The sequence below is a fragment of the Pezoporus occidentalis genome, unplaced genomic scaffold (genome assembly GCF_034315485.1).
Source record: "Pezoporus occidentalis ecotype Australia unplaced genomic scaffold, CSIRO_AGI_Poc_V1 ctg4, whole genome shotgun sequence".
Classification (NCBI taxonomy): domain Eukaryota; kingdom Metazoa; phylum Chordata; class Aves; order Psittaciformes; family Psittacidae; genus Pezoporus; species Pezoporus occidentalis.
This window is the reverse complement of record NW_026915724.1, coordinates 13305346-13329175: the sequence shown is the minus strand read 5'-3', so window position 1 is coordinate 13329175 and position 23830 is coordinate 13305346. Positions and strand designations below refer to the sequence as shown.

At 36.8% G+C, this 23830-nt stretch overlaps 1 protein-coding gene across 6 annotated transcripts in view; it reads left to right on the top strand.

Annotated features, from left to right (window-relative positions):
• Positions 1 to 23830, top strand: part of ASXL3 (ASXL transcriptional regulator 3) — a 123971-nt gene that overhangs the window by 71184 nt on the left and 28957 nt on the right. For 4 of the 6 annotated variants that reach the window (XM_062633487.1, XM_062633488.1, XM_062633490.1 and 1 more), the window contains 3 exons: positions 8236 to 8353; positions 9278 to 9397; positions 13937 to 14100. In XM_062633487.1, coding sequence (XP_062489471.1) covers positions 8236 to 8353; positions 9278 to 9397; positions 13937 to 14100 — 402 coding nt within the window. Of the gene's footprint in view, positions 1 to 332; positions 711 to 7055; positions 7749 to 8235; positions 8354 to 9277; positions 9398 to 13936; positions 14101 to 23830 lie in introns of those variants that run through there. The other 2 variants (XM_062633491.1, XM_062633492.1) reach the window with 2 other exon arrangements.

Sequence of the window (23830 nt, the reverse complement as noted above, 5' to 3'; positions counted from 1 at the left end):
CATTTTGCTGTCCATAGGAGGTAATCCAGAGTCTGTCTGTGGTGTCTATACTTTGACTTATTTGAGCAACTACTCACATATTCTTATACAAGCCTGATATATTTGCCTGTCCTCCTCGTCCTTCCTCACCCCCAAAGAACCAAAGGTGACAGAGAAGATTGTTATGATTATGTCCTTATCACTTAGAATTTGAGCACAGGGTGTCTTCCTGAAAGACTCTGAAAATCCACTGTGAACTGAGAGATATTTTTCTCTACTGAATTCCTTGGTGTAGAGAGTTTACTGCAGTTTCTTAGTGTCTCTGCTAACCATTTTCCTATGTTTCATTTCAGATGCTACAAATTTACCAAGGCCACAGTTGGAGAATTCTGGCTCCCTAGCTGAAGCATTTGTTCAGATGTCTGGCAACATAAGTGATGATTCTTGACAAATTTTCCTGTCAACAAATGGAAAGCAAGGAAAACATGTTGCATTTTGACTTCTAGAGAGACATGGGAAGGGACAGTGGAATTTACAAAATGCATTCAAGAAAATGGAAGTTCGAAGATGATAATCTAAACTGATTTTCTGATTGCCAAGACAAGTCTAGGGAAGAGGACAGAGAAACTATGGCAGGGAGACTGCATAATGGGGAAAAGAAGCTGGAAGAGCAAGAGTTCCAGCAGGAGCTCTTCAGGGAGTACATGCATTGCCCGAAGGCAGGCTGCACGGTATGTCCCTCTAAAGGTCCCTATGCACGGGCAGCATGTACCAGCTGCTCAACACAGTGCTTTGGTAAGACACAAGGCAGTGTTTATGAGACTTTCTTCTGGGTCATCCCTATGGTCCTCGGCCCTTATCTGTGATGGAAAAAAAGGGATAAGAATCCACACAGTCCCTGTATTCTTTTTGTACCACTTTTTAACAACTAGCTCCCAGTTGCTGGGGCATTCTGCTTGTTTGGTTTTCCCTTGGGGTTGTTGGCATAGCATGCTTTTTGCAGTGATCCTGCATGTTTTCTGTTTTAATAAATGTATTTTCCAGATTTTCTTACTCTGAGAAATAATCAAAAAGAATTTTAAAGCAACATTAGAGCAGTACTGTGTTGAAGTATAGTTGCCTGTCTATAGTGTCCTCACTTAAAATATGTCATCGCAAGAAATTACCTTTGGTTAAACCTACCACTGCTATGTGGTGGAATCTCCTTCCCAAATATAGGTCAAAAGTGCTCTTTGTTCTTTTCTGTAGATGCGGTTGCATCTACAGACTTGTCCCAAGTCTAAGACATTCAAGCTGATGATAGTGGCCTAGTTCTAAGCACTGCACTTGTCTGATAATGTTTTTATTTAAGTAACCTGGGGAACTCTTTAATGTGAATTGGTCATTGCTATTCTATTCATGACAAATATCATCATGGAGATGGGAGCTCCACTCAAGCTTTTCCACTGATGTTACATAATTTTTCCATATAGTGGCAGTGGATGTCTGAGTATCTTCTTCTGGGCCAAATGAAAATAACAGCTTTTGATTTGAATAGTTTATAACAGGAAATTATACCCAGGTGAAAATGAATCATGTCTTGATTTTGAAGTGCATCCTAGAAATGGTTGGCTTTTTCAGGGAAAGGCAGGAGTTGGAACAGCTCTAGGAAGCCTCCTACAAAACGCTGACAAGCAGCTATCTACAAATGCTGTTCCAGGAGCTGTTGGGTAGGTCTCCAGAAGGCTGTGAGCTCAGGGTGTGTGGGCATGTGGTAGAACCCAAGCTGAAACAGGATGTCTGGCAGAAAGGCATTACACTCTAACTGCTTACTCTGGTGCAGTTTAAATTCTCGGAGAGGTAATATGACAAGATTTTTTTAACTGGAGAATGGCAGTCCAGCCCTGAAGCCCCCACTGTGTGCTTTGGACCCTGTGCAGAGTATTTTTGCAAATTTGACCTAATGGAAAATGTTGATTACTGCTCTAAGGGGTTTGTATTCTTTATTTGTGATCTTTGTTTTGTTGCTACCTTTATTTTTGTTGGGTTTTAAACTGTTTTCTACAAACTGTTTCCTTACCTTCATGTGTTTTGTTGTTCCAAGAAACAGATTTCTCTTTAAAGCACTTTTCAGATTATAGGTATTACTAATTTAATACTTAAAAAAAAAAAAAAAAAAAGAAACCAAAACAATACAAAAATAAAATAAGCACAAACAAAAAGAAACCAACAAACACTCTTTGGAAAGAAGTGTTACTGAGTTAATGCATATGCCACTGTCATTCCCAGTCCCATGCAAGGCAGAACAGACGTTGAATGCATCACGTTTTTTTGTCCTTCTCTTGTTTCTGTGATTGGGAAAGCAATAAAAATGTTTATTTTGCAGTCTGTCATGATCTGCAGCAACTGTAGCTGTGAATGCATTATTGTAATGCTATAGGAGATAGTGCTGGCTTGCAGGTGTACAGATACTTTACATGAATACACACATCTCTCTGTCTCTGCACCACAGATGTCCAAGCATTTTAATTCAATGTTGGTCAATGTACAGATAAATGTCCAGTTATTAATGTATACTGTAGTTGTGCAGAAAGACCCAAACCACTATGGGGACCTAAAGAACAAATAAGCAGCAAGAAATTATTTTTGTTCCAAATACAGATATGTGTCACAGGGTAGAAGATGACATGGAACAAGAATATATGTGGGGATATTAGCAGAGTTTGGAAATAAGCCCTAGTTCTCCAAACTTCCAGCCTGGTGTTCTACCACTACTCTTCATCTCCAAATGAGAGGTTGTGAACACTTGGCACCATTACTGTTATGTTTGATGTACAAGTCTGGTTGGAAGTAAATTGATTTGCTCTATGCTTTGGAAATGGCACTTCGTGCTTTGTAACTGTTTACATAATACATCTTTGTTACTGTTTTAATCTTATGTTTGCATGCCTTTAATATATGTTTAATATAAGAAGTAGTGGCATCCTGGAAATAATAATGTGTTTATTCTTCATGATTTGTGGTGCTTACTGTTTTATTTTAACTGCTCTGTGTATTCATGAAAAAGGTTGCCACTGAGAAATTTTAATTTAATAGAGACATGGGAATTAAAGGCTGTCTTAATTTTACTAATAAAATGAGGGTGAGAGAGAGGACAAAGACTGTATTTTATGGTAATGTTAAGTGAGTCAGTGATAAACTATAAATCTGTTTCATCTTTGCCAATTTGGGAGCCATGACGATGATGTAGAGTTATTTAATTTGTGCAATAGAGTTTTCTCAGTGTATCATAGCTTGTGTTTTTCACATGGCAGAACAGAAGAATTCCATAGCTTTACATTTCTGATCCATAACGTGTGAAATTTTAAAGGTTATTTTCATGATAGGAGTTTCAGAATGTAGAGTTGACATTTATGGAACAAACAGAAATCTGGGACAATGTCGCTTAATGCAACCAAGTGTTACATATCTTTGTTGTTAATAACTTAATTTTTAACATTCTCAGCATGTCATGCATTTAAGCTCAAATGAAAATGGTTTTCTGCATTAATGATTTATCTCTATGCTGCATATTTTCATTCTGAATTGAAAAGATGTGGGAAAGAAAAATAATGAAAGCATATCCCAAGTACCAGTAAAACCAGAGCATAGAGCTTGACAATTTGCTTTTGGTGCTCTTTCGGGGATGCATTTTTCCCCTCTCTCCAGTTAACTTTTAGTTGGTATTATTTCCTTTGATTCCTACTTCAAAGACAACTTTATTAGTTTTTAGTAAAGAGAGTCAACCCTTTTGTCACATTGGTGAAGAAGTCTTTCCTGTGTTAAGATCAACTAAATATGAAATGATTATTCCTAAGAACAGATAATGGCATTCATGAAACCTCCAACACACTGCTCTCCTCCAGCAGGAGCATAAACTCCCCAAAAAAGAGGAGGAGACTTGCTCTTGTCACCTCCTTATAAAAAACTGCTTGGAATTAGAAGATTGCTGTTAATTGTGTGGTGTTTTTCTTTTGCCATTTATGTTCAGAGTTTGTGTATGTTCAGTACTCAATTTTTTATGTTATTTTGGGTTCTTGGATGAAAATGGATTGATAGGTTACTTAAAGATTTTGGCAAGAAAAATAATTTCATTAAACAAATTAATTATGCCAAACTCTTTATAATGACCATAGCAGTGTTATTCAACAGATGGTCACTGGTTCATTTTTATGAATGAGAATATTGGGAATTCTCCATACTCGTTATGTGTGAGAGATTCACAGATGTCCTTTGCAAACCTGCTTGTGAAAGGCTGGATGTAAGTACTATATTTTGGTGGTGATTTTAAGAGAGCTTTTAATGTTTAACTTGTGTCCCATGTGAACTTTAATTTTCTTTCTTTATTTATTTATGTGCTGCACAGATAGGATGGTAGTAATGTTTTACAGAATATTTCGACAGTGATCAGTTCTAGGAATTTACAACTTGCAGCTTTTTTAACTGAAGCATTTAGTGCAAAGTGACTGAATACATTTGAAATGTAAACATAGTGTCTTGTTAAAGAAAAGTATACATTATGCAAGCCATTATATGTGCTATATGTGTTTCTCTCTTGCTTTCCATAGTAAAAATGACATCTTACCATTTGGTAAAATCATCAGCTCTTTCTTGCAGATCTGTAGGAAGCCCAGCTAGCAGATTGTGTATCTCTAAAAATGGATGAGATGCAAAAGGCTGTGTTGGTAAAAGATGCCAATGTAGTTCGTGTTAGTTACTGTTTCTGTATCTGCAGTGAGATTTGGAACAATTTTTCTTTGGAATGTGTTACAAAATTCCTCATTTTCCTCAGTTACAAATTTGACTCATCTACTTTGTGTTTATTCCCTTCAACATAAGAGCCAAACCTAGAGATTTATTTGGTCATAATGGCTAGGAAAACACTAAATTAACTTGATGCACTAAGAGCTCAATATAGCAAAACCTTTGGTGCATGTTTCACTTTGAGTAATCCCATTGATTTCCCAGCTAAGTAGAATTAATCTTTGGATACAAAATTCTTGTCTTATCCTGCAGTAGTCTTGTTTCTTAAAATTAATATCCCTCAGGCCAAGTGTAGAGAAGTTATACGTTCATCCTTAGCAGGGGCTGCTCAGGGTGCCCTTGGTTTATACTTAACTTGTTCTGGTGGTTGGCTTTACTGGTACCTAGGTGTCAGTCGGCAATTTTTCCCTCTGCTGGGCTGGTTCTAGTGTTATCTTGCAAAGACTTGTCTATCCAAAATTTCAGATCTTGAAGCTTAAATTCAAAGAGGAATTTAACACTAAATCATTGTGAGTAGCTGGGAATACTAAGTCCCAGTAAACAGGATGACTGAGCAAAATCTCAGCTATTTCTTTACCCTGCAAATCAAATGTTAGATTATTTACTTGATACTTTTGTATCCTCCATCCCTGAAGGGTTCAAGGCCAGGTTAGATGGGCCTTTGAGGAACCTGGTCTAGTGGAAGGTGTCCCTGCCTGTGGCAGGAGAGTTGGAACTACATGATCTCAAAGGTCCCTTCCAATCAAAACCATTCTGATTCTATGATAGAAAGGCATAGGGAACATCATTAATTTCTTCTCTGGGCTCAGTATAATTCATTGGCACTCCGTGTTAAAACTTTGATTTAGATTTTTATTTCCACATGGTTTTGTTTGGTTTTGGGTTGGGTTGGGTTTTTTTTTTCATTCTACAACCTGTCCTTCAGGTGTCCATGTGTGTAGCTTTACTGTCAGTTTGAGTTATCCCATACAGATTTCCAAGTTAATTATGTGTCCTGTATGGTGATCAGTTCCTTCCATTGTGAAACTGGTGGAGATAGGGGAGGGACTGTCAGTGAAACAATGGCTGTTAGGAGAAAGGAAACCCTGAAAAGCAAATGTGTGTCAAAGGGAAATGGTGTATGTAAGATCTGTGCTTGGTCCTCACATGTTTGGGTGCTTACCGGAGCTCAGAAGTGGACTATGCCTAAAAGTAAGTAGTTCTGGTAGCAACACTTGCATGCTCCCAGCTGCATTCCCTGCTGCTTGTGGTTCTGAGTGTCAAGGCAGTGCTGGGATGAACTGTGCTGTCTTGCAGTAACGCTCTGTGAGCATGGGGTGGCCTGTGCTTCTTGGAAGTGCCAAATTAATTGCAAAAATGTATGCTTAAGGTCCACAAGTGGCCGTCCTTGAAGGTCATGAAAGAAGGTAAGTGGTGTGCCTGACAAAGACTGGGTATGGCTGCTCTCACTCTGACACACTGACGTGTCACCTAAGGTGTACAAATGCTTCCTACCTGTCACTGATGGAGGATACACTGCTGCTTACTTTCTGTCATGTGTGGGAGTTGTATCTAAAGCATTGAAAATCAACTATGAATCTACCTTTGTCACAGTGGCTGTATAAATCATTAAAATGGTATTTCCTTATGGATGCTGGCAACAAGGCTATGGTTGTAAAGAGGTGTAAATTGTCTTGAAACGGCAAGAGCAGGCTAGAGGAAAAGATGGGACATCGTTTGGGCTCTTCCTCCTTGTCTAGGGTATGACACTGAGGATGGATATTTCTTCTCTTTGCTCATCAGGCAAATGAGGCTGTGGGGCACAATAATACAAAGTTTGGGTTGTGGTTATACTGGTATGCTGTTGGCACAGAAGTTGGCTGTCTTTTCAGTTAATTTTTACTGGACTATCTGTTACTGTCTAAGTTGTGTTACTATATTAATAAGGACCACTTGGTTGGCTTGGCAGGGCTGTGCACTGAGGGTCATTTTTGGCATTTTGGGGAATTTTTGAGAAATTTTTGTATTTTCTGTCCACAAGTCTGGCTGTACTTGCTCAATACCAGTAGAAATTTTCTGTTTCATACATGCTGTTCTTTGTGGCTTTCTGCTTGTTTCCTTGGTTCAGTGCAGATTTGACCAGCTTCCTCTCTTTGTTCAATTTCAAGTGTTCTAATTTGCTTTTTATTGCAGCGCGCTTATGTGTCTTTTAAGAAGTGTGCTATAAAAAAGGTCAATCAATGAAATAGCTTTTGTGTGGCTTTGTGTATTTTATGTTGTGTAGTGTGTTATTTAGAGCAATAGAGTGACATCGATTTTATTTTCAGAGAGTTTTTTTTTATTATTTAGCTATGTGAACATTTTGGCAAGATATTACAGATTAATTGAAGTTACAGACCTAAACCTTACAAGGCATCAGTCATTCGTGTTCATAAACCTACAGGGATAATTCATATAAAATATGTCCCTTGTTGCTATAGTATTACTTTAATAAATCCTTCTCTAGATCATAATACAAATCACAGTTACAAAAAGAGTGTGCACTGTAATATTGAAGAAAAGCAGACAGAAGGGTAGGAGAGATCTGTATTAAGCCCAGCCCATTCTGATTAATTCCAGAATTGTAATGCTTGGAGAGCTATTAATTGGCAGGTGTTCATATCTGTACGTTTTAAAATCTTTGGAATCAGATAACATTTTTTGTATAAAACAGCCTGACAGGTATTTGCTATTTCTAATCTTTAAATATTTGGCATTACATTATCAACCCTGTATTTGATCCATTTATGAAACACAAAGCACTTCCATTTGTAGAGATTTATTCTTGTATCATTTTTCCCCAGATTTGCCAGAACACCATCATGTTCGTGTTCTGAAGGTTAATGCCCAAAGTCAAGCAGACAGAAGCCAAGTGCTGCAAGGTTTCCAAGATTAGGACTGATTCCCTTCACGAAAATAAATGATTCCTGCCATGTTCAGTGATTTTGTGCAGCACTACTCACGGCTGAGTGAGTGCATCAATACTGTAGTCCTTACATGCTGTACATACTGATGACACTCTGTGTTAACTTGATTGACTGAGCAGTATACTGAGAGGATGCACCTGCGAGAGATGTGCAGACATATATATTTTTATTCTGGTTTTGAAACATTTATTTTACATTTTCTTTACTTAGAAGCCTTAGTTTCACATTCCATGGGTTATCATGTTGTACTGCTAAGGTAGAGCAAATAGTTATATGTGCTTCTTTATTGTCAAAATGATTGGAAAATAAGGTGCATCTTCTTTCTCTTTATAAAAAAAAAAAAAAGCCTGATTTTATATTTAAAAGGAAAATGACATAAAGGGAACAAGTATGAATTCTGGCAAGTCAGTAGCTATGTAAATCGTGCTTATTGTAAGAGATTCAGTTTAATGGTATAGAAATGTCTCATGTTATTCGCTTATAAGCATTATTTTTTGTTACATTTTACATTTTGTTATCATTTTTGTAGGCTTTAAGACAACAGCAGAAAAGAAGAAATGGAGTCTCAATGATGGTAAACAAGACTGTTCCTCGTGTTGTTTTGACACCATTAAAGGTGTCTGACGAGCAGTCGGATTCTCCTTCAGGTAAATAGCTAAAGGACCTTTTGCAAGATCAGCTGGAGGTACACAGCATTCCTCTGAATCAGCTGTGTAGCGCACAGAATTTGGATCTGCTGAAATAATGTTTCCACTTGGTGGCTTTATTTAACGTCTATATTTCCTCATCAAATCTGGTGTCTGAAGGGTAGAGATTTTGCTTTAATACAGAATGTAAGGCATGCAATTAAATGACAATTGATAATAGCAGCTGTAAAGTAATGCAAAGTAACATTTTGTTTGGCACTGGAACTCTGATGGAGCACCACATGCTGGTATTCAGTGTCTCAAAAAGGGGAGGTGGGGAAAAAAGACAAGCTTCTCTGTGAATATGAATTTGTGTCTCAATTCTGCATTGCAATACTCAGATCCTTTTGTTAGCTTTTCTTCTGGTAGTATGCTTATCACTGCAGCATAACCTTGACCTTTAGTTCTGGTGGTTAAGTTGCTTCATTTTAAGAGATTTCTATGGCTATGTTTAACACAAATTGACAATTTTATTTCCAGGTATATCTATATATCCAGGTATATTCTTCTATAAATGTTTCTTCACAAAGAAATGACCTTTTTCCACCTTTATATTACTTCACTGCCCCATAAATTGTGGTTAAAATATTTTTAAAGATATCCCTTAGGCATTATAGGAAAATTTTATTTTTATTAGATAAATGAACATTTTTATTGTCTGCAGTGTTCAGTAAACTTTAGTTTTCAGCACTTAATTGATTTATTGAGCTTTTACTTCCATTTCCTCTGATGATGAGGATTCATACTGTAACCAGAAAAAAGTGTATTGCCTTTCAGCAAATAGATGTCGATTTTTTTAAAATCCTATTTTCTTAGGGGGTGCTGGGGGGATTGTTGGTACACGTGCATCAGTATCACATTTGGCGGGTTTTATTTTTTCCTAAGGATCTGAATCTAAAAATGGTGAAGCAGATGGTTCTGATAAAGAGATGAAACATGGGCAGAAGTCTCCAACAGGAAAACAAACCAGCCAGCACTTAAAGAGGTTAAAAAAATCTGGTTTAGGTGAGTAGGAGTGAAATAATTACCTTGCTTGTTATTGTAATGCTGACATTTTTCTAAACACTGTGTTTTCCCTAGAAGTTTTATTTTTCTGGTTTATCTGTGCAGCTGACCCTTTCTCAAGAAATCATCTTTCTGGCTGCCTGGAAGATCCATGGGCAATTTTTCTCCCCCCCACCCCAGAATGCTTTTCTATAGTTGCTTCTTAAAGGTTGGCAGACCTAAGCAACTGCAGACAGAGAGGACATTTAGCGATTAGCTTCTGATTGCTGCATCAGGATTTTCTGGGGGATGGGGGCACATGTACTCTTTCTTCCTGTTAAATTTGCTTGCAGCCTAATATGTATTTATTCCCAAAGTCAATAGCATATTTGCTCACATACCTGCCCTATTAGAAGTTTACCTTCTTTTCTTCATTTCTGTTACTCCATGACATATAGAGATTTGACATATAATTTTTGGTTGATTCTCTTCCTTTGTTTCTTCGGTTGGATCCTTAATTATTTTGAAACTACATCTCTTGAAGTGGTAGATAGAGTTTCTGGGTTTATTTTCTGTGTTTTTTAGCAAGATTCATGGATGATGATCTGTAATTAATGAAGAATTTTCTCTGAAGAGATGATAAGAGTAAATTCTCAGTAGCTTCATGTGATAGGCAGATTTTCCCGCTCTGCAGGAAATATAATTGGAAATGTTCCCTAAGGAGAAGATAATGTAGTGTTCACTAAGACTCTTGTCTCAGCTAAAGTAAAGTAGAATAATTGCATAACTGTTTCTTTATCTTTACAAAGGACTGCTTGCATTCAGCAGACTACTGAATCATTTACAGGAGCATTTTGCAACATGGCCATATTGGAAAAGTTAGCAAACAAGCTTTTTATAGTGGCTGGATCATCCATCCATCTGTCTTCATGGTGATAAGATTGTTCTTCTTTATTAATGATCAGACCTTGTTCTATTTTTATGTGTAACTATCCTGTAAAATACCTTGAAAGTATTTTACTTCATAAATGGCATAGCTTGGTTGTTAAATATGCTATTGGCAGTTCCTGGTGAACCGTATCCTGCAATCATTATTGGATCACAGCCTTCCATGAAAGTGCATTTTGGTTTCCTGTATGTTCTCTCTGCAGATTATTGATCAGTCTCTTAGAGGGATAGCTAGTCCTTCATGTTCACCCAATGGCATTATTCAAACCCAAAAATACTCCTTCAGTGTTACAACTTTTGCTATACAAAGATATGTTCAATTTCAGATGATTTCCTGTACCTTAATGAACTTAATGAAGGCTAAAATATGTAATTTGATGTATACGTTCCTCCCCAGCCTCAGATATTTCATCAATTTTTATCTGATGGTACCAAATGGAGAGTGAATTTATTAAATTGTTTTGTAGACTTCAGAAAAAATCCTCTGGCCTTCTGGGACACCATGCTTGGAATGTGAGGAACTGTGTATCAATTTTAATGGTTTCTGTTCTCATACCTACTGAAATGTTTCTCTTATGACACATATTTCTTGGGATACTAATACAACAGTTGTTGAACATTTTTGAGAATAGGTTCAGTGTCCTATATAATGCACAATTCAGTTCCAGACACTGTTTGATTGTCTGAAACTGCTGATCTGCCCGATATTCACTGTATGTTGTGACTGGTAGACTTTCTGAGCTCCCATTAAATATGATGATTTTTTCCCCCGTTTAGTTAACTGATTCTGCCAACTATGTGATTTCTATCCTTTTCCTATTTTGCTTTTTATACTTCAGTGTAGAACCATAGTGCTTCCAACCTTTTCATAGTTAATTCTCTGTGCTGGAGACTAATCTCTTCCAAGAAGCTGTAAGCTTGAGTTTCTCTCTCATCTTTGAGGTTCTATTTCTGATCTGGGCAGTGATCCTCCCAAACTCTGGTTTGCAGCTCTATAAGGATTCAAAATGTGTTTGTGGAAAATGATGTAAAACCCATTGTCATATGTTTTGTCATAAACTTCTCCCAGAGTTACTAGCTTTGAAGTAGTGGCATATTCTTGTATTCCACAGAAATACTGCTTTCCATGCTACTCCAAAATACTTCGCTAAACCTGAGTACAAACTTGAGGGCTTCATTAAAGGTCCTAAACTAGCCATAGCAAGGGTGAGGGGGGAGAATTTGTGGTTCTTCTGAACAGTTTTGGGTTATTTTTTGAAGTATGCCTATCCTGGGCATCCACGGTTCGTTACTGGCCTATCATGCTAGGAATAAGACACATATTTCTTCCAAAAGTTGATAAAACCCCCATAGCAGCCTGTGAGCAGTAGTATTTTATATAAATCAGAAAATATGTGACCCAGTCACACAGAATTGGGTTTGACTTTCTGATACTGTCTTGGCTTTTTACACTATTAAAATATCTGCCACTGAAGGACATTACTGATTTTGTAGTCATTTGTCTTGTTTTAGTTTGGATCATCTGTATGTGTATGTCTTTCCCTAGGATATGAAACATTAGCTGGGGAAAATGTTACTCCAGTTTTAAGTCACTTAGGAGATGGGGATGTGCATTCTGTATTGATTAAAGAAAAGCATATACATACAGACATTAAAATCAGATACATCATACTACTTGTGTTACGCTTGGGGAACTGTTTTCTTTTTGCATTTATATTTAGTGGGTGGAACAGATGGTAAGGACAGTTTATTGTGATGCATTCATGAAAATGAGCACTTCTTCCATACAAATGTCCTTTAAACCAGGGCATTCATTTGTTTGTAATGGAGTCTTTGCTGTACTGAAGTACAGTATGCTGGAAATATGTGTTGGAAAAGGTTATCTTGTGCTGAGTGCAACGTAATCCTTGTCTTATTCAGTTAGTATTGTCTGCTGTAAAGTAAAAGGAAATTGCAAGAATGTTTGTGGGAGGCTGTGGCTGAAGGGAAGCTTTTGGAATTTACAAATCTGCATTTTCTTACCTTTGTACGTTTTGTGGGTGATGTTAGAGTCTTTCTGGGGAGCCTATTGTAGGCCTTGCAAGAAAGCTAATGCATAATTGCATGAATTTTATTGGTGTTACTGTTAAGTAGTTTGTAGCATTTGAGAAGTTCCTAATAATCATTTTGCCAAAATTCATCCATTTGTAAAATATGTTTTTTCTTTTTAACATGTCAGTTGCAATGCTTGTGGAGAGGTCCTATGTAAATGCAAAATGCCATCATTGCTCATAGCATTGGAATAATCTTTTCAATTGCTTTTTTTAGAGATTCAGATGGAGTTTGTGTATTACTTAGTTATAAAATAATGTCACCCCTTTCGTAGCATCTTTAAAATTTTTGAAAGTACAAAATCTGGAGAAGTTTCCTGGGAAAGGTTAGAAGCTTTGAGTTTGTCGAGCCATCTGAGCTGCCCACTTCTTCCATTTACATATTGAGTATCATAATATGTTAAGACTGAGAGGAAAATAGAATTATAGCAGTAGGTATATACCCTGAAGCAGGTAGCAGTAACTGCACTTTAAGGACCTTTAAAAGGTACCTTTTAAATTTTATCCTAGAAACAATAGCAAAATGAGACCACAAGGAGCCTCCAGTGGTCATCTGTTTCTTTCATCAGTCATAGGGCAATCAGTCATACATCAGTCATTCCCGAGAGGTATTTGTCTAACATATTCTTGAAGATTTCCACTGATGGAGACTGTATTGCCCTCCTATGCATCTAATCCAGTGTCTCTTTGTCTTTGGTGGTTGAAAGCTGTCTTTTCCCAGTATCTTCAGAAATATTTCTTACTGTGCAAGAGTTAGGTTGCTATTTGGTGTGGACAGTAAGAAGACAGTGTCCCTTACCATTTTGCATCAACCATTTATGTATTTCCCCTTCTCTCTGCTGAGTCTTTATCTTACTTATTCCCAGGTTTTCATTTTTCCTCACAACCTTGTTTTCTAAACCTCTGATAATTCCTGCTGCTGCCTTCTGTGTGCTGATCATTTGAGATCATAGGTTCTTAAGATAATTCTGAAAAATTCATGTTTTCAGGTACTCATTTAACACATTAAATAATCTCATCTCTATAATCACTATTTTAGTTTTAGCCAACACTGTTGGCTTTTAGTTTTAGCCAACACTGTAGTTTTTAGCCAACACTGTTGGACAAGTTACATAGGCCATAGTGCACTGCATGGCAAAAGAGAAGCTTTCTGTAATGACTGATTCACATGAAACTCATCAAGCAGCCTTTTACTTGGAAGTAGATGTTTATAATTGCTTGATATCATGATGGAAATTTTCTGCTGCTTCTGAGTTGAGTTGGTGTCTTGAGCTGGAAGTAAGAACATGTCATCTGTGATATTGACTGGAACATGGGTCCTGTTAGAGCTTAAGAGACAAATACAGGGAAAATAGAAGCTGGTAATACACCTAGAAAAGGCTGTGCTACCCTTTTCACAGTACTGTTTCTCTGGAGCTTACTGTATTATAAAATAAAACTAAAAACATAGAAAGAAGACTTGTTCTTATTCTCTTCTTTTTTTTTTTTTATGTTTAAAGTTATTTCTGTTTATTTACTCCAGGACATTTGAAATGGACCAAAGCTGAGGATATTGACATAGAAACACCAGGATCTATTCTAGTGAACACTAACCTGAGGGCTTTAATAAATAAACACACCTTTGCTTCTTTACCTCAGCATTTTCAACAATACCTCCTGCTTTTGCTTCCAGAAGTAGACAGGCAGGTAAGTAGCATAATGCAATATTTTTTCCTTTAATGAGATTTTTTTTACAGTGTATATGCATAGGCTGATCTGATTGACAAGGAATTGTTACAGGAAAGAAGTTTTCCATACTTTCTGAGGTAGAACTGTTAGATGTGGGATGACTACATTTTTTATCTAAGTGTCAACCAGCTCCTGCTTCCTTTCTTTCTGGAAACTGCAAGTTCCTGATTTGTCTAAATGGAAACTAGCCAGCAGATCTTTTGAACTTGCCAAATCTCTTAATCAGCTTTCCTACCTATGTTTTTGAAGGTAAACTTCTCATCTTCAAGACTTTATTTACGTTGATTCTCTTTTCATCTGCAATCTTCCTGGGCATTCTGCCAGCAGTGTCCAGGTCAATATTAGTTCTGTTAGTTTCTTCTCCCCTCAGATTTTACACGTGCCTATGTATGCATCTGCTTGGCTCCAGTGCACTGAATCCATTCATTCACACCTTTTGTAAGGAAGTTCTTGTTCAGACATCGCAGCTGCAGGCTTGTAAGACTTGTTAATCAGTTCTGTTGAGGAGAATGATTTGGGGAGTAACTGCGTGGAAAATAAAAGTTCAATTTCATGTTGTTTCCTACAATGTCTGATTCCTTCTGCATTTGTTGGCCAGATTGCAGGCATCTTAGAGCAAGAAAAAAATCCTTCCATCATGTTTAGCAGTTAAAATAGCAAAAAGAGCCCAGACCAATATCATTTACTCACGTGCCTGACTTCCAGATTTAAACAATCTTACCAATTTCAATGGGGAATACTCATGTACTGAATTCTGACACATTAAGTGACCCAAATAAACTTCACTTTTTTTTTTTTTTTGCAGATGGTCAGTATCCCTCTTCTTCTATAATAACTTAAATAGCTTTAATAGTCATTGAAATGACTGATTAAAACCTTCATCTTAAATCATTACGTTAAATGCCATGGTTTCATTTCTTAAACGGTTAGTAGTTAGTGTCTACCACAGTAACACAAGGGAAAGCAATATGAGACAAAAAAGAGAAAGAAAAAATGTATTGATGTACTCAGCCTCCTATCAAATTAGACACTATGTTGTGGACTAAAATTACGCACTTTGGTAATGGAACATTTGTAAAAGAGCATTAAGCCACAGCCATAAGGAGAAGCAATGTAAATTTATTTGTTCTCAGGCTCCCACAAGGCAGTCAGATTCGGTATTTACAAATTTTAAAAGAAACCTTTTCCCTACTGTAAAACAGAGTTCAACTTAGTGCCCAGCAAGTGTTTTGATTTTTCTTTTTATTTCCAGCTAATTGACCAGAAGAGATTAAAAAAATAAAATCTGTGAGGTAAAATTATGTTTTCTCTCCAACCACTGAAGATCCCAGTGTTCATGAATTATATTTCAGGGGCAGGGCCTTATTAAGAAGTTTCACACTTTAAAATTTATTTTTAGAAATGGAAGTTCTGGAACTGTCAATTCATTTAACTTCTTATCAGGGTCCCTACAGCAGAGTTTTTGGCAAAGAAATCAAGAGAATATTTGTTGAATTTAATCACACCTCAGTAGTTAAAAGCAATGCATTTCTTTTTAATATTTATTTCAGAAAGCACTCGCACAACGCATAAATTGCAGGTATTATTTCAAATGCCAAACACTACATATTTGTACATTTACTTCATAAATAAACTAGTCGCAAAAGAGCATGTGCTATGAGACATTTACAGGTGTCCTTATGTCTTGTCATCTTCTCACAGCGTTCTGTGGGGGTGGATACCATACAATATTTTAATGTGTGTTTGGAAGGCAGGAGTCTCCATTTCTGGAAGGTTAATGGAAATGTTTGGGCTCTAAGTGTGATAGTTTGGGGGTTGTTTTATATTGGGAGTGAAATAGTCTTGAATACTCACTTTGTGGAAGTCTCAGTAGAGAAAGAATTGCATCCCTTTCTTGATATCTGAGAATATGTTCTTTGCTATGCCTAAAGGGTAGCATCCCTGATACAGGCTGATGGAAAAAAATTGAACTGATACTCTTCCTTCATGTGGCAAGTGGAAAATGCCAGTGTAGTGCTCGAGGATCAAGTGAGAGGGAGAGAGAATTCCAGCCAGGGAGTCTCTTGTGTTGGTCACTCCAACTGGGCAAAACAATGTTGTTCAGCGTTCCTCTTTTATTTCTACTTTCTAAATTAACAGACAAGCAAAAATGGTGTAAAACTATTCTTTGATTTAGCTGCCCATCTCTAAGGGTTAAGGTTTTTTTATATTGGCCTTTTCTTGTTTTGCCTGAGAATTCCTACTCCTGCTCTTCTGGCTCCAAAGTGTTTCCTACCTGTGTGCTGCTCTGCGGTTGTCTGCTGCTGTCTTCCCCAGAGAAAACTGTATGTCTGTGTTGTCATGTGGATATAGTATGTGAAGCACTGTAATAAATGGCACTATAAAAATGTAATAGAGTTATGCTATTTGTATATATAAAGTGATCTGTGAAATAAATTACTAACGAAGTGCAGTCTCATTTAGGCTTTATTACTGCTCCACATAGGAAAACCCTATGATGAATGATTCTTTGTCATTTCTGTCATAAACACCGTTTTCCTGGGTGGTATAACTCCTCCTCCTTAAATCGTACTGAGCTGAAACTTGTCATGCATATGCCGCTTTGAATAAGCATTTTTAGAAACCATTAGTGAAGGAAGTTGAGGTCTTCCTTCTTTGTGTGTGTGTGTGCAAGTGTTTATTATAAATAAGTTATTTCCCTCTCAACGCTGGCTAGTCTAATATGTTTTTAAAAAGTTCAGGGCCAAGTCAGAAGCCTCATGGAATATGTTTTAGGATTTTTTTTTTTTTTTTTTCTTGGCATATGGGATAGTGTTCAAATTTTATGGTGGTTATTAGGCAGCCATGGGAGCCCCTTATGGAACAGGAGCCATGAGAGTCGCTTATGGAACAAAGGGCCGTAAGAAAGATGTCCCAGAATAGATTGAGAACAGCTCTGTTGTTGATGCTGTCCTTTTTCTTACTCCAGCTAGATTTTTGTCAAAAGAGAAGTGCAGGATCATTACTTTTTTTTTTCCTTAGGAAAAGGTAAGTTGTATCATCAGTTTTTCACACTTGAAATTGATTTCAGCTTTTATATTAGTTTTAACTTTATTTCACTAATAATGAGGTCAGTGTGTAATTTTCTATATTCAGAATGCTTACGAAAGAAATTGGAGCAAGTTGGCAGTTATGGTAGATATGTTTTATCAGTGATTTGCTTTCATTTGGGTTCACAGCAAAATAGTATGTGGACATTGTTCAAAGAAGCAGCCATGTCCAGACAGGTCTGCTTAGCATGCTGCTCCAAAACACTGCGTCCCTGGATACTGAGAATTTTGTATCTGAAATTTGAACATCCAGATTTTCAGCTCTTTGTTAATCTATAGGGAATCAAATGCTTACAAACTTTGAAGCTCAGCTGATACAGAAGCCTGTTGGGTGATCCCCCACAAGACCTAGATGACTGAGCTGGCAATAAGAAAGCATGTAGATATAGAAATTATATAGAAAGCAAACTCTCTGCACAAAAGATTTCAGTTGTCACAAATCCCAACAAAGTATTTTTCTTTTCAGCTCTAATTAGAACATTCTACAGCTGAAGAACAATTGAATTTTCATCAAAGAATACCTGCTTCTAATATTAATACATCAAGCTGATAATTACATGTAACAGAAGCCTTCCTGACCACCTCTCAGCAAATACTCATCTTCAAAGCAGGAAGTTTTTCAGTGTACCTAGATTGCTATACTGCATCAGTGTCTCTTTAAATATTAATTACACAACTTCTGTTGTGCAAGGATGAGTAACACGTCTGTATGACAGGATCCTGAAAAGGAATGGCAGCTGATACTTGTTTATACCAGCTTTCCTTGTTATTACTAGGGAGTCAAATTCCTGCTGTTAACACTGGGGTATAAGCAAAAGGAAGGGAAATACATCCGTGTAGTTAGTAAGCTTCCAAGAAGTGCTGCCTCATCTGAACAGTAGCAGAAAGCTTAAGTGATTTTACTTATGCTTAGAGAGCTAAACAAAATGTTCTTTCCTGAATGCTCTGAAAACAAAATGTCTTCACAGACTCTAGAAATGCTTAACAACTTTCTGATCTTTGAGGATTTAACCCCTTGTTCTGTATTTTCTCTTCTGATAATGCTGGGTTCTTCTGAGCCTCTTCTGGTTTGCACCTGCCCTGCCCTTTCACATAGGATGAGAATTTCCTTCTGCAAAAACACCCATGAAGGATCTCAGAGGCTCCTCAGACCTGTGTATTAGGTTGCAATGTTATTTTGTCTGACAGAACCTACTCATGAAGAGCATTTAAAACAGTAGAAGATATCCTAGTAAAAATTATCAGTTCTTAGCTTTACTTGTTTAATGAAGTAAATTTAGCAATCCTTTATTTTATTCTCTGAAACAATCTACATTTTATAGATAGTTGAGGTAGTTACTTAAATTCAAAATTCAAAACTTAAAAACTCTTATGGAAATACTTAAGCCATGTAGTATTGCAGAAGTGCCTGTGAATATTTCATGCTTATAGTAAACCAATCTGCTACAAAGAAAGCCATGACTTACAAATCAAAAAACTCTAAAATGGGTCAAAACCCACCTTAATCTCTTTCTTTTAATTTCTAAATCAGTGAATTCCAAAATAATAACTGTTTCTTGGGTCAGTGCCAGTATTATTGCTATGTAACAACATTACAGCAACTTGTCACTTCAAGGTCAGAGTAGGTTCTGTGTTTATGTCTTGGTCTGTTCTATTTACATAGATGCTAGCACTTCCAGGTTAACTATATCACCTTGAAAGGATTCCCTCTCACCTCATGTTGGAAAAGGGCACAGGTTGCTGTCAGTTAGTGATTTTCTCAGTTCTGTTTAAGGTAGTTAGAAGTAATTGTGAGGAGGTTGTCTACAGATTTCTATTTAAGAACCTCTTTGTTTTCATGTAGTATGAATCAGCTTAATTTCTGTTCATACTATTTGAGCAGTGATAACAAGAGGTAACCATTGTTTTCATTGTGCACAAATTACTCCTACTCCCGGGCACATCAGTTAAAGTTCTGCAGTGGAGTGGGTAAGGAGCAGTACACAAAATTGTTAGGCATGTAAAGACAAGGAGAGAGGTCTGGTGTCTGCCATTCTGACACTTAGTATTTATTTGATTCTTTGTAATCAAAAGAATAATAGAAATACTGTTTAGTATCTATCTTACTTTATATTAGTTTTATATTAAAAAAGAGTAAGCAAAGTTTTATTTTCACAGTTCCTTCCTTGTAGCAGTGTAAACATCTTGTTTGCTTTCTTAACTTTATCAGTACTTGAGATTATATTTGCCATTGGAATTTCAGCATTTTCTTTATAAAACATCAAACTGCAGAAATTAATCCTGTTTGTATTATTTTCTCCCAGGTTTGTTTTACATTTCTCTCCATGGAATTATGTGTAGTAGGAGTTAAATGGTACCCTTATATTACTTAGCTCTCTTTTCTGCTAATACTGCAACCTTTTAGCTGTCCTTTTCAATTCTTTATCACCAGTAGCTTTCAAATATTTATTATTATGTTCCTGTAAATGTTTTTTTTTACACCAAAATAGTTGTCGGGTTATGACAAAAGGACTTAGTTCAGAGGAGAACATTTGCAATAGAAGGTTAAATGTAAGATGGCTTATACACCTAAACATATTTAAAAAGCTGTAAAATTGGCACCCCTGTGTGTGTAGTAATTGAAGGTCATTTTATTTCGCATTTCTTCCTTTAACTGATATTTTTTCTTTGATTTATTGGTTAATGTGAATAGCATGGCACTGTTGTAATGTGCTTTATGTGTACAGCTTTATTAGGGTAGTTTTAATATAAGTATATTGCATACTAGATGGATGAAGAAATTCCAAAGCATTTAAGCTGCCTTTTCAATAAGAATCTGGAGCTCTGATTCCTGACCTCAGCTATCCAGGGGTGTTCAGAGAGATTCCTAGCCCCGTCTGGCCCCTTTGTCCTTGTGTGGCAAATTAATACATCTTTTACCCAATGCAGATGTATGGATGGTGTATCTGCACATTTCACAGTCGTGTATTAACAACAAACATCAGTTTTGCTTTACATGAGTTGAAAGCTGAAAAATTTTACTTCAAAATCCTTGTTGGCTTTAGCTACAGGAATATTCTTGTAGCTTCCCTAGTGGAATCCAGTAAGGCTCACCGCAGTTGCATTGCAATTTCACTGCTCTGATTGGTGTGGTAATGGAATTCTTGTTTCCTCTTTTACAATAATCCTTAGAGGTCCTTCTCAGTACTTCTGCGTATATGAACAGGAAGATTTACATTTTTTATTAGATGACATGTTTTTTGTATATTTGCAGGCTTCATCATTGTATTTCAGAAGTATGAATCAGTGTTTTCCACTATGCTGCATCCATGTTGTGGAAGTTCTTGTTTTATTTCTAAAGCCCTATCTACAAGCTCTCATCACACTTCAAGCATGTCTCACCTTTATGAGCAAGCTTTGTGGAGCTGTTAGTGGAACTACTGTCATTGCTTTTGTCTGTAGCAAGGCTCAACTCAGAGCATCTTGCAAGACATTGTGCCGTGCCCAGTGAAAGCTGAAAATACAAGAGTCACAGCACTTTCTGCATCAACCTTTTCCATAAGTCCTTCTGGTGTGTGAGGAGTGCAGTGCTTGAGGTTCTCGTTCTGATGCGAACTAGTGAAGCTTTGTTCCCATCTCCTCCCTTCCAACAATTTACATTTAACAAAATTATTAGTACTTGAAAAAGAGACAGGAACTTATAAAACACCTCCTTTCCAATGGGAAAGTATTTGCGCAAGTGTCCTTTTGAAAGACTATGCTAGGAACTGTGAGAGAATAATTTATATGTGAACATAAATGGTAACATATATATGGGCGCAACGGTCTGAGATGCTTCAGGTTATGTGTCTGATAACGATGCACTACTGCAGTGTATAGTGTTTCAACTGTTTCTTCCTTGAAAAGTGCTAGTAATTTAGTTATATGAATTGGTCTGTAGTTCCACCAGTGTTGCCACTGGAACTGGGTTGAGAACAGAACATTCCTTACAGTTCTGAATCTGAAGACAGCTAAAGACTTAAAGAAACAGGATGTTGGATGCAGGTGCAGCGAAAAGAAGAGCAAGCAGAACTGAACCATCTGTACTTCTGCTGCAGTCTCTCTCTCTCTCAACCCTTTCTTTCTCTTCTATCCCCCACACACTTTGTTTTGCTTAAATAAAAAAGGGGAAAAGATGTTGACGGTCTTTTTTGTAGTTATTTCATAACTTTGGTATTTGAATTATTTAAATTCAGTTTTTCTTTAGCTTGTTCTCTCTTGTGTTAAGGGCATAGCAGCTGATTTTGCATGGGAGAGCAATGTCTTCTAATGCCTAGAGAAAAGGGATTTGGTGTAGGGCTTTCATTTATGACACTCCTCAGAAATTACAGACTTATTTTAGATGTTGACATGTAACATCCCTTCACTTTCTGCTTCTTGGGGTCAATGGCATATGTATCTTATTTTTATCAATAGCTAGATGTATAGACCCTGGCTGTTTGCATCTTTTTTTTTTCTCTACCTTGCCCAACGTGAGCATTGTTGACTAATGTAATGTTTTAGTTTCTCAAAGTCTCCAACTATCTTCTTTTTAAATAAGTTTCATCCATGCTTGCCTCAGTCACCATCTATGTATGTTTTTCTATTTCTCCTTTCTTTTTCCAGGCTTATATGCATCTTCTAGTACCTTTAAAAATGCTTGCTCTTTGTTATGTGGTCTCATATACTTGGGTTTGGTAGTTGTGTAAAGGATGTCATAGAAAAATAAGTACTAATTGTAATTTCTACAATTTGAATATAGTTAGAAAGTATTGTTTGCTTCATTCTGGTTTTCCTTCTATTTTACTTGGGTTTTGCTTCATTTTAAAACACGCTTTATCTTTTAGTTTTGCTACATTTATTATTCTCCTTAAATTCTTCATTTAATTTCGTGCATCTGAGCTCAACCAGATTGGATTCTATTGTCTTTTTTGACACTACAGTGTACTGGAATGAATATAGCTATCCCACTTGTCTTCTTGATTTAGACAAGGTCAAAATTAACAAGTCATATTTCATTTTGAAAACATATGTATGCAATTCTTCAGTCTTACTTGGCATATTTCCCACTTTAGTGAAGATGGAAAAGGTCTTTGTTTCTTTCCTTTAAAGAATCTTATTAGTTTTCTCCTCTTTCGTGAAGCAATTATTCCTCTAGTAGTAGGTGTTTTCTGTCATTTTATGTTTTACTTCTAAGTTTAATCTGGTTATTTTTTAAAGAACTAAAGTAATACTCAGAATTACTTTCACCATCTGTTTCCAGAATCTGTCTTTTTGTTTTGTATTCGAGGATGAACTGTTTATGTTATGTCAGTGATCACTTGAGAATGACAAGATTTTTTTCTTACAAGGATTCATAATTTAGGACTAAATAAAACAGCCATATTTTCTGTGTCAGGTTATACTCTACTGCAAGAGGGTGAGACCCATGGAAAGGAGAGAGTCAACATTAGCACTCAAGTTGTATTGCATCAGAATTGCTGTGAGAGACATAGTGTAAGCTGGTATTTTACCATGTCACCTACCTAAAAAGTGAAGTTGGGGTGGCTAAGTTTGTAGTTCTGGGAGCAGATCTTAAGTCAGATACATGTATTGCTGTTTACTGTATTCCTTTGTGATGCATGTATCTGTGTTATCATTCGTGTACTTCTCTGTTTTAACTGGTTTGTGGTCACAAAAGCACAAAAGTACTAATGATTGTGTGTTGTTGGAAGCTTACCTACTTTAAACTCAGAACTGCTTTCCATGGCTTTATATACATGGAAACTCTTTAAGAAATGATAAGTTTTTCTTCACAGTCATAGTACTGTTATGCAAATGTGTGCATTTTTTTGTGTTTGAGAGAAGCCTTTAAGTTCCTTACCATCAGGCAAAGAAGCAGTTGCTATCCTTTTGTCTCTGTGGTGTTTTGCAAGCCCTGGTTTTTTTTTTAATGTTCTGTAGCTTCCAACTGTATTACTTCTTCCACACTCCTACCATCTGTGTTCTCAAGACCTGAAATCAACATTTTGTATTAAACTTGGTAATTACCAACTTCTTTGCTATTCATTCCCCTCCCTTTTTTTATCCTCTCCAATATTATACTGTGCCTTTCTCTGCACATGTTTTTCTTTCTCTTTTTTATGTATGCCAAAACCATTGACAAAAATTTGCTTCACTTGAGAAGGGAAGTGCTCCCTCAAAGGGAGCAGCATATGGGTATGGAGCTCTTTTATAGGGTGGATTACAGTTTGTTTCAGGTCTTAGGGATGATGGTCAGAGAAGAGGCAAGTGGATGTCATCGTGGTGGGAGTTGCTAGACCATCCAGTGTAACTCATCACTGGTAAAGCCACACCTAGAGTACCTTGTCCAGTTCTGGGCTCCCCAGCAGAGAGATGGAGCTACTGGAGACTGCAGGGTCACTGAGAGGATTAAGGGACTGGAGCATCTTTCATATGAAGAAAGGCCTTTGAGAGCTCAGACTTAGCCTAAACTTATTAAACAAATAGTATTGAGTCATCATCTTGAATATTAGGCATGGCCAGTTTACCTCAGAAGCTGTGGAAAGAATCTAGAGAAGGGCACCAAAATTTACATGAACCATAAAAAGAAAAAAAAAAAA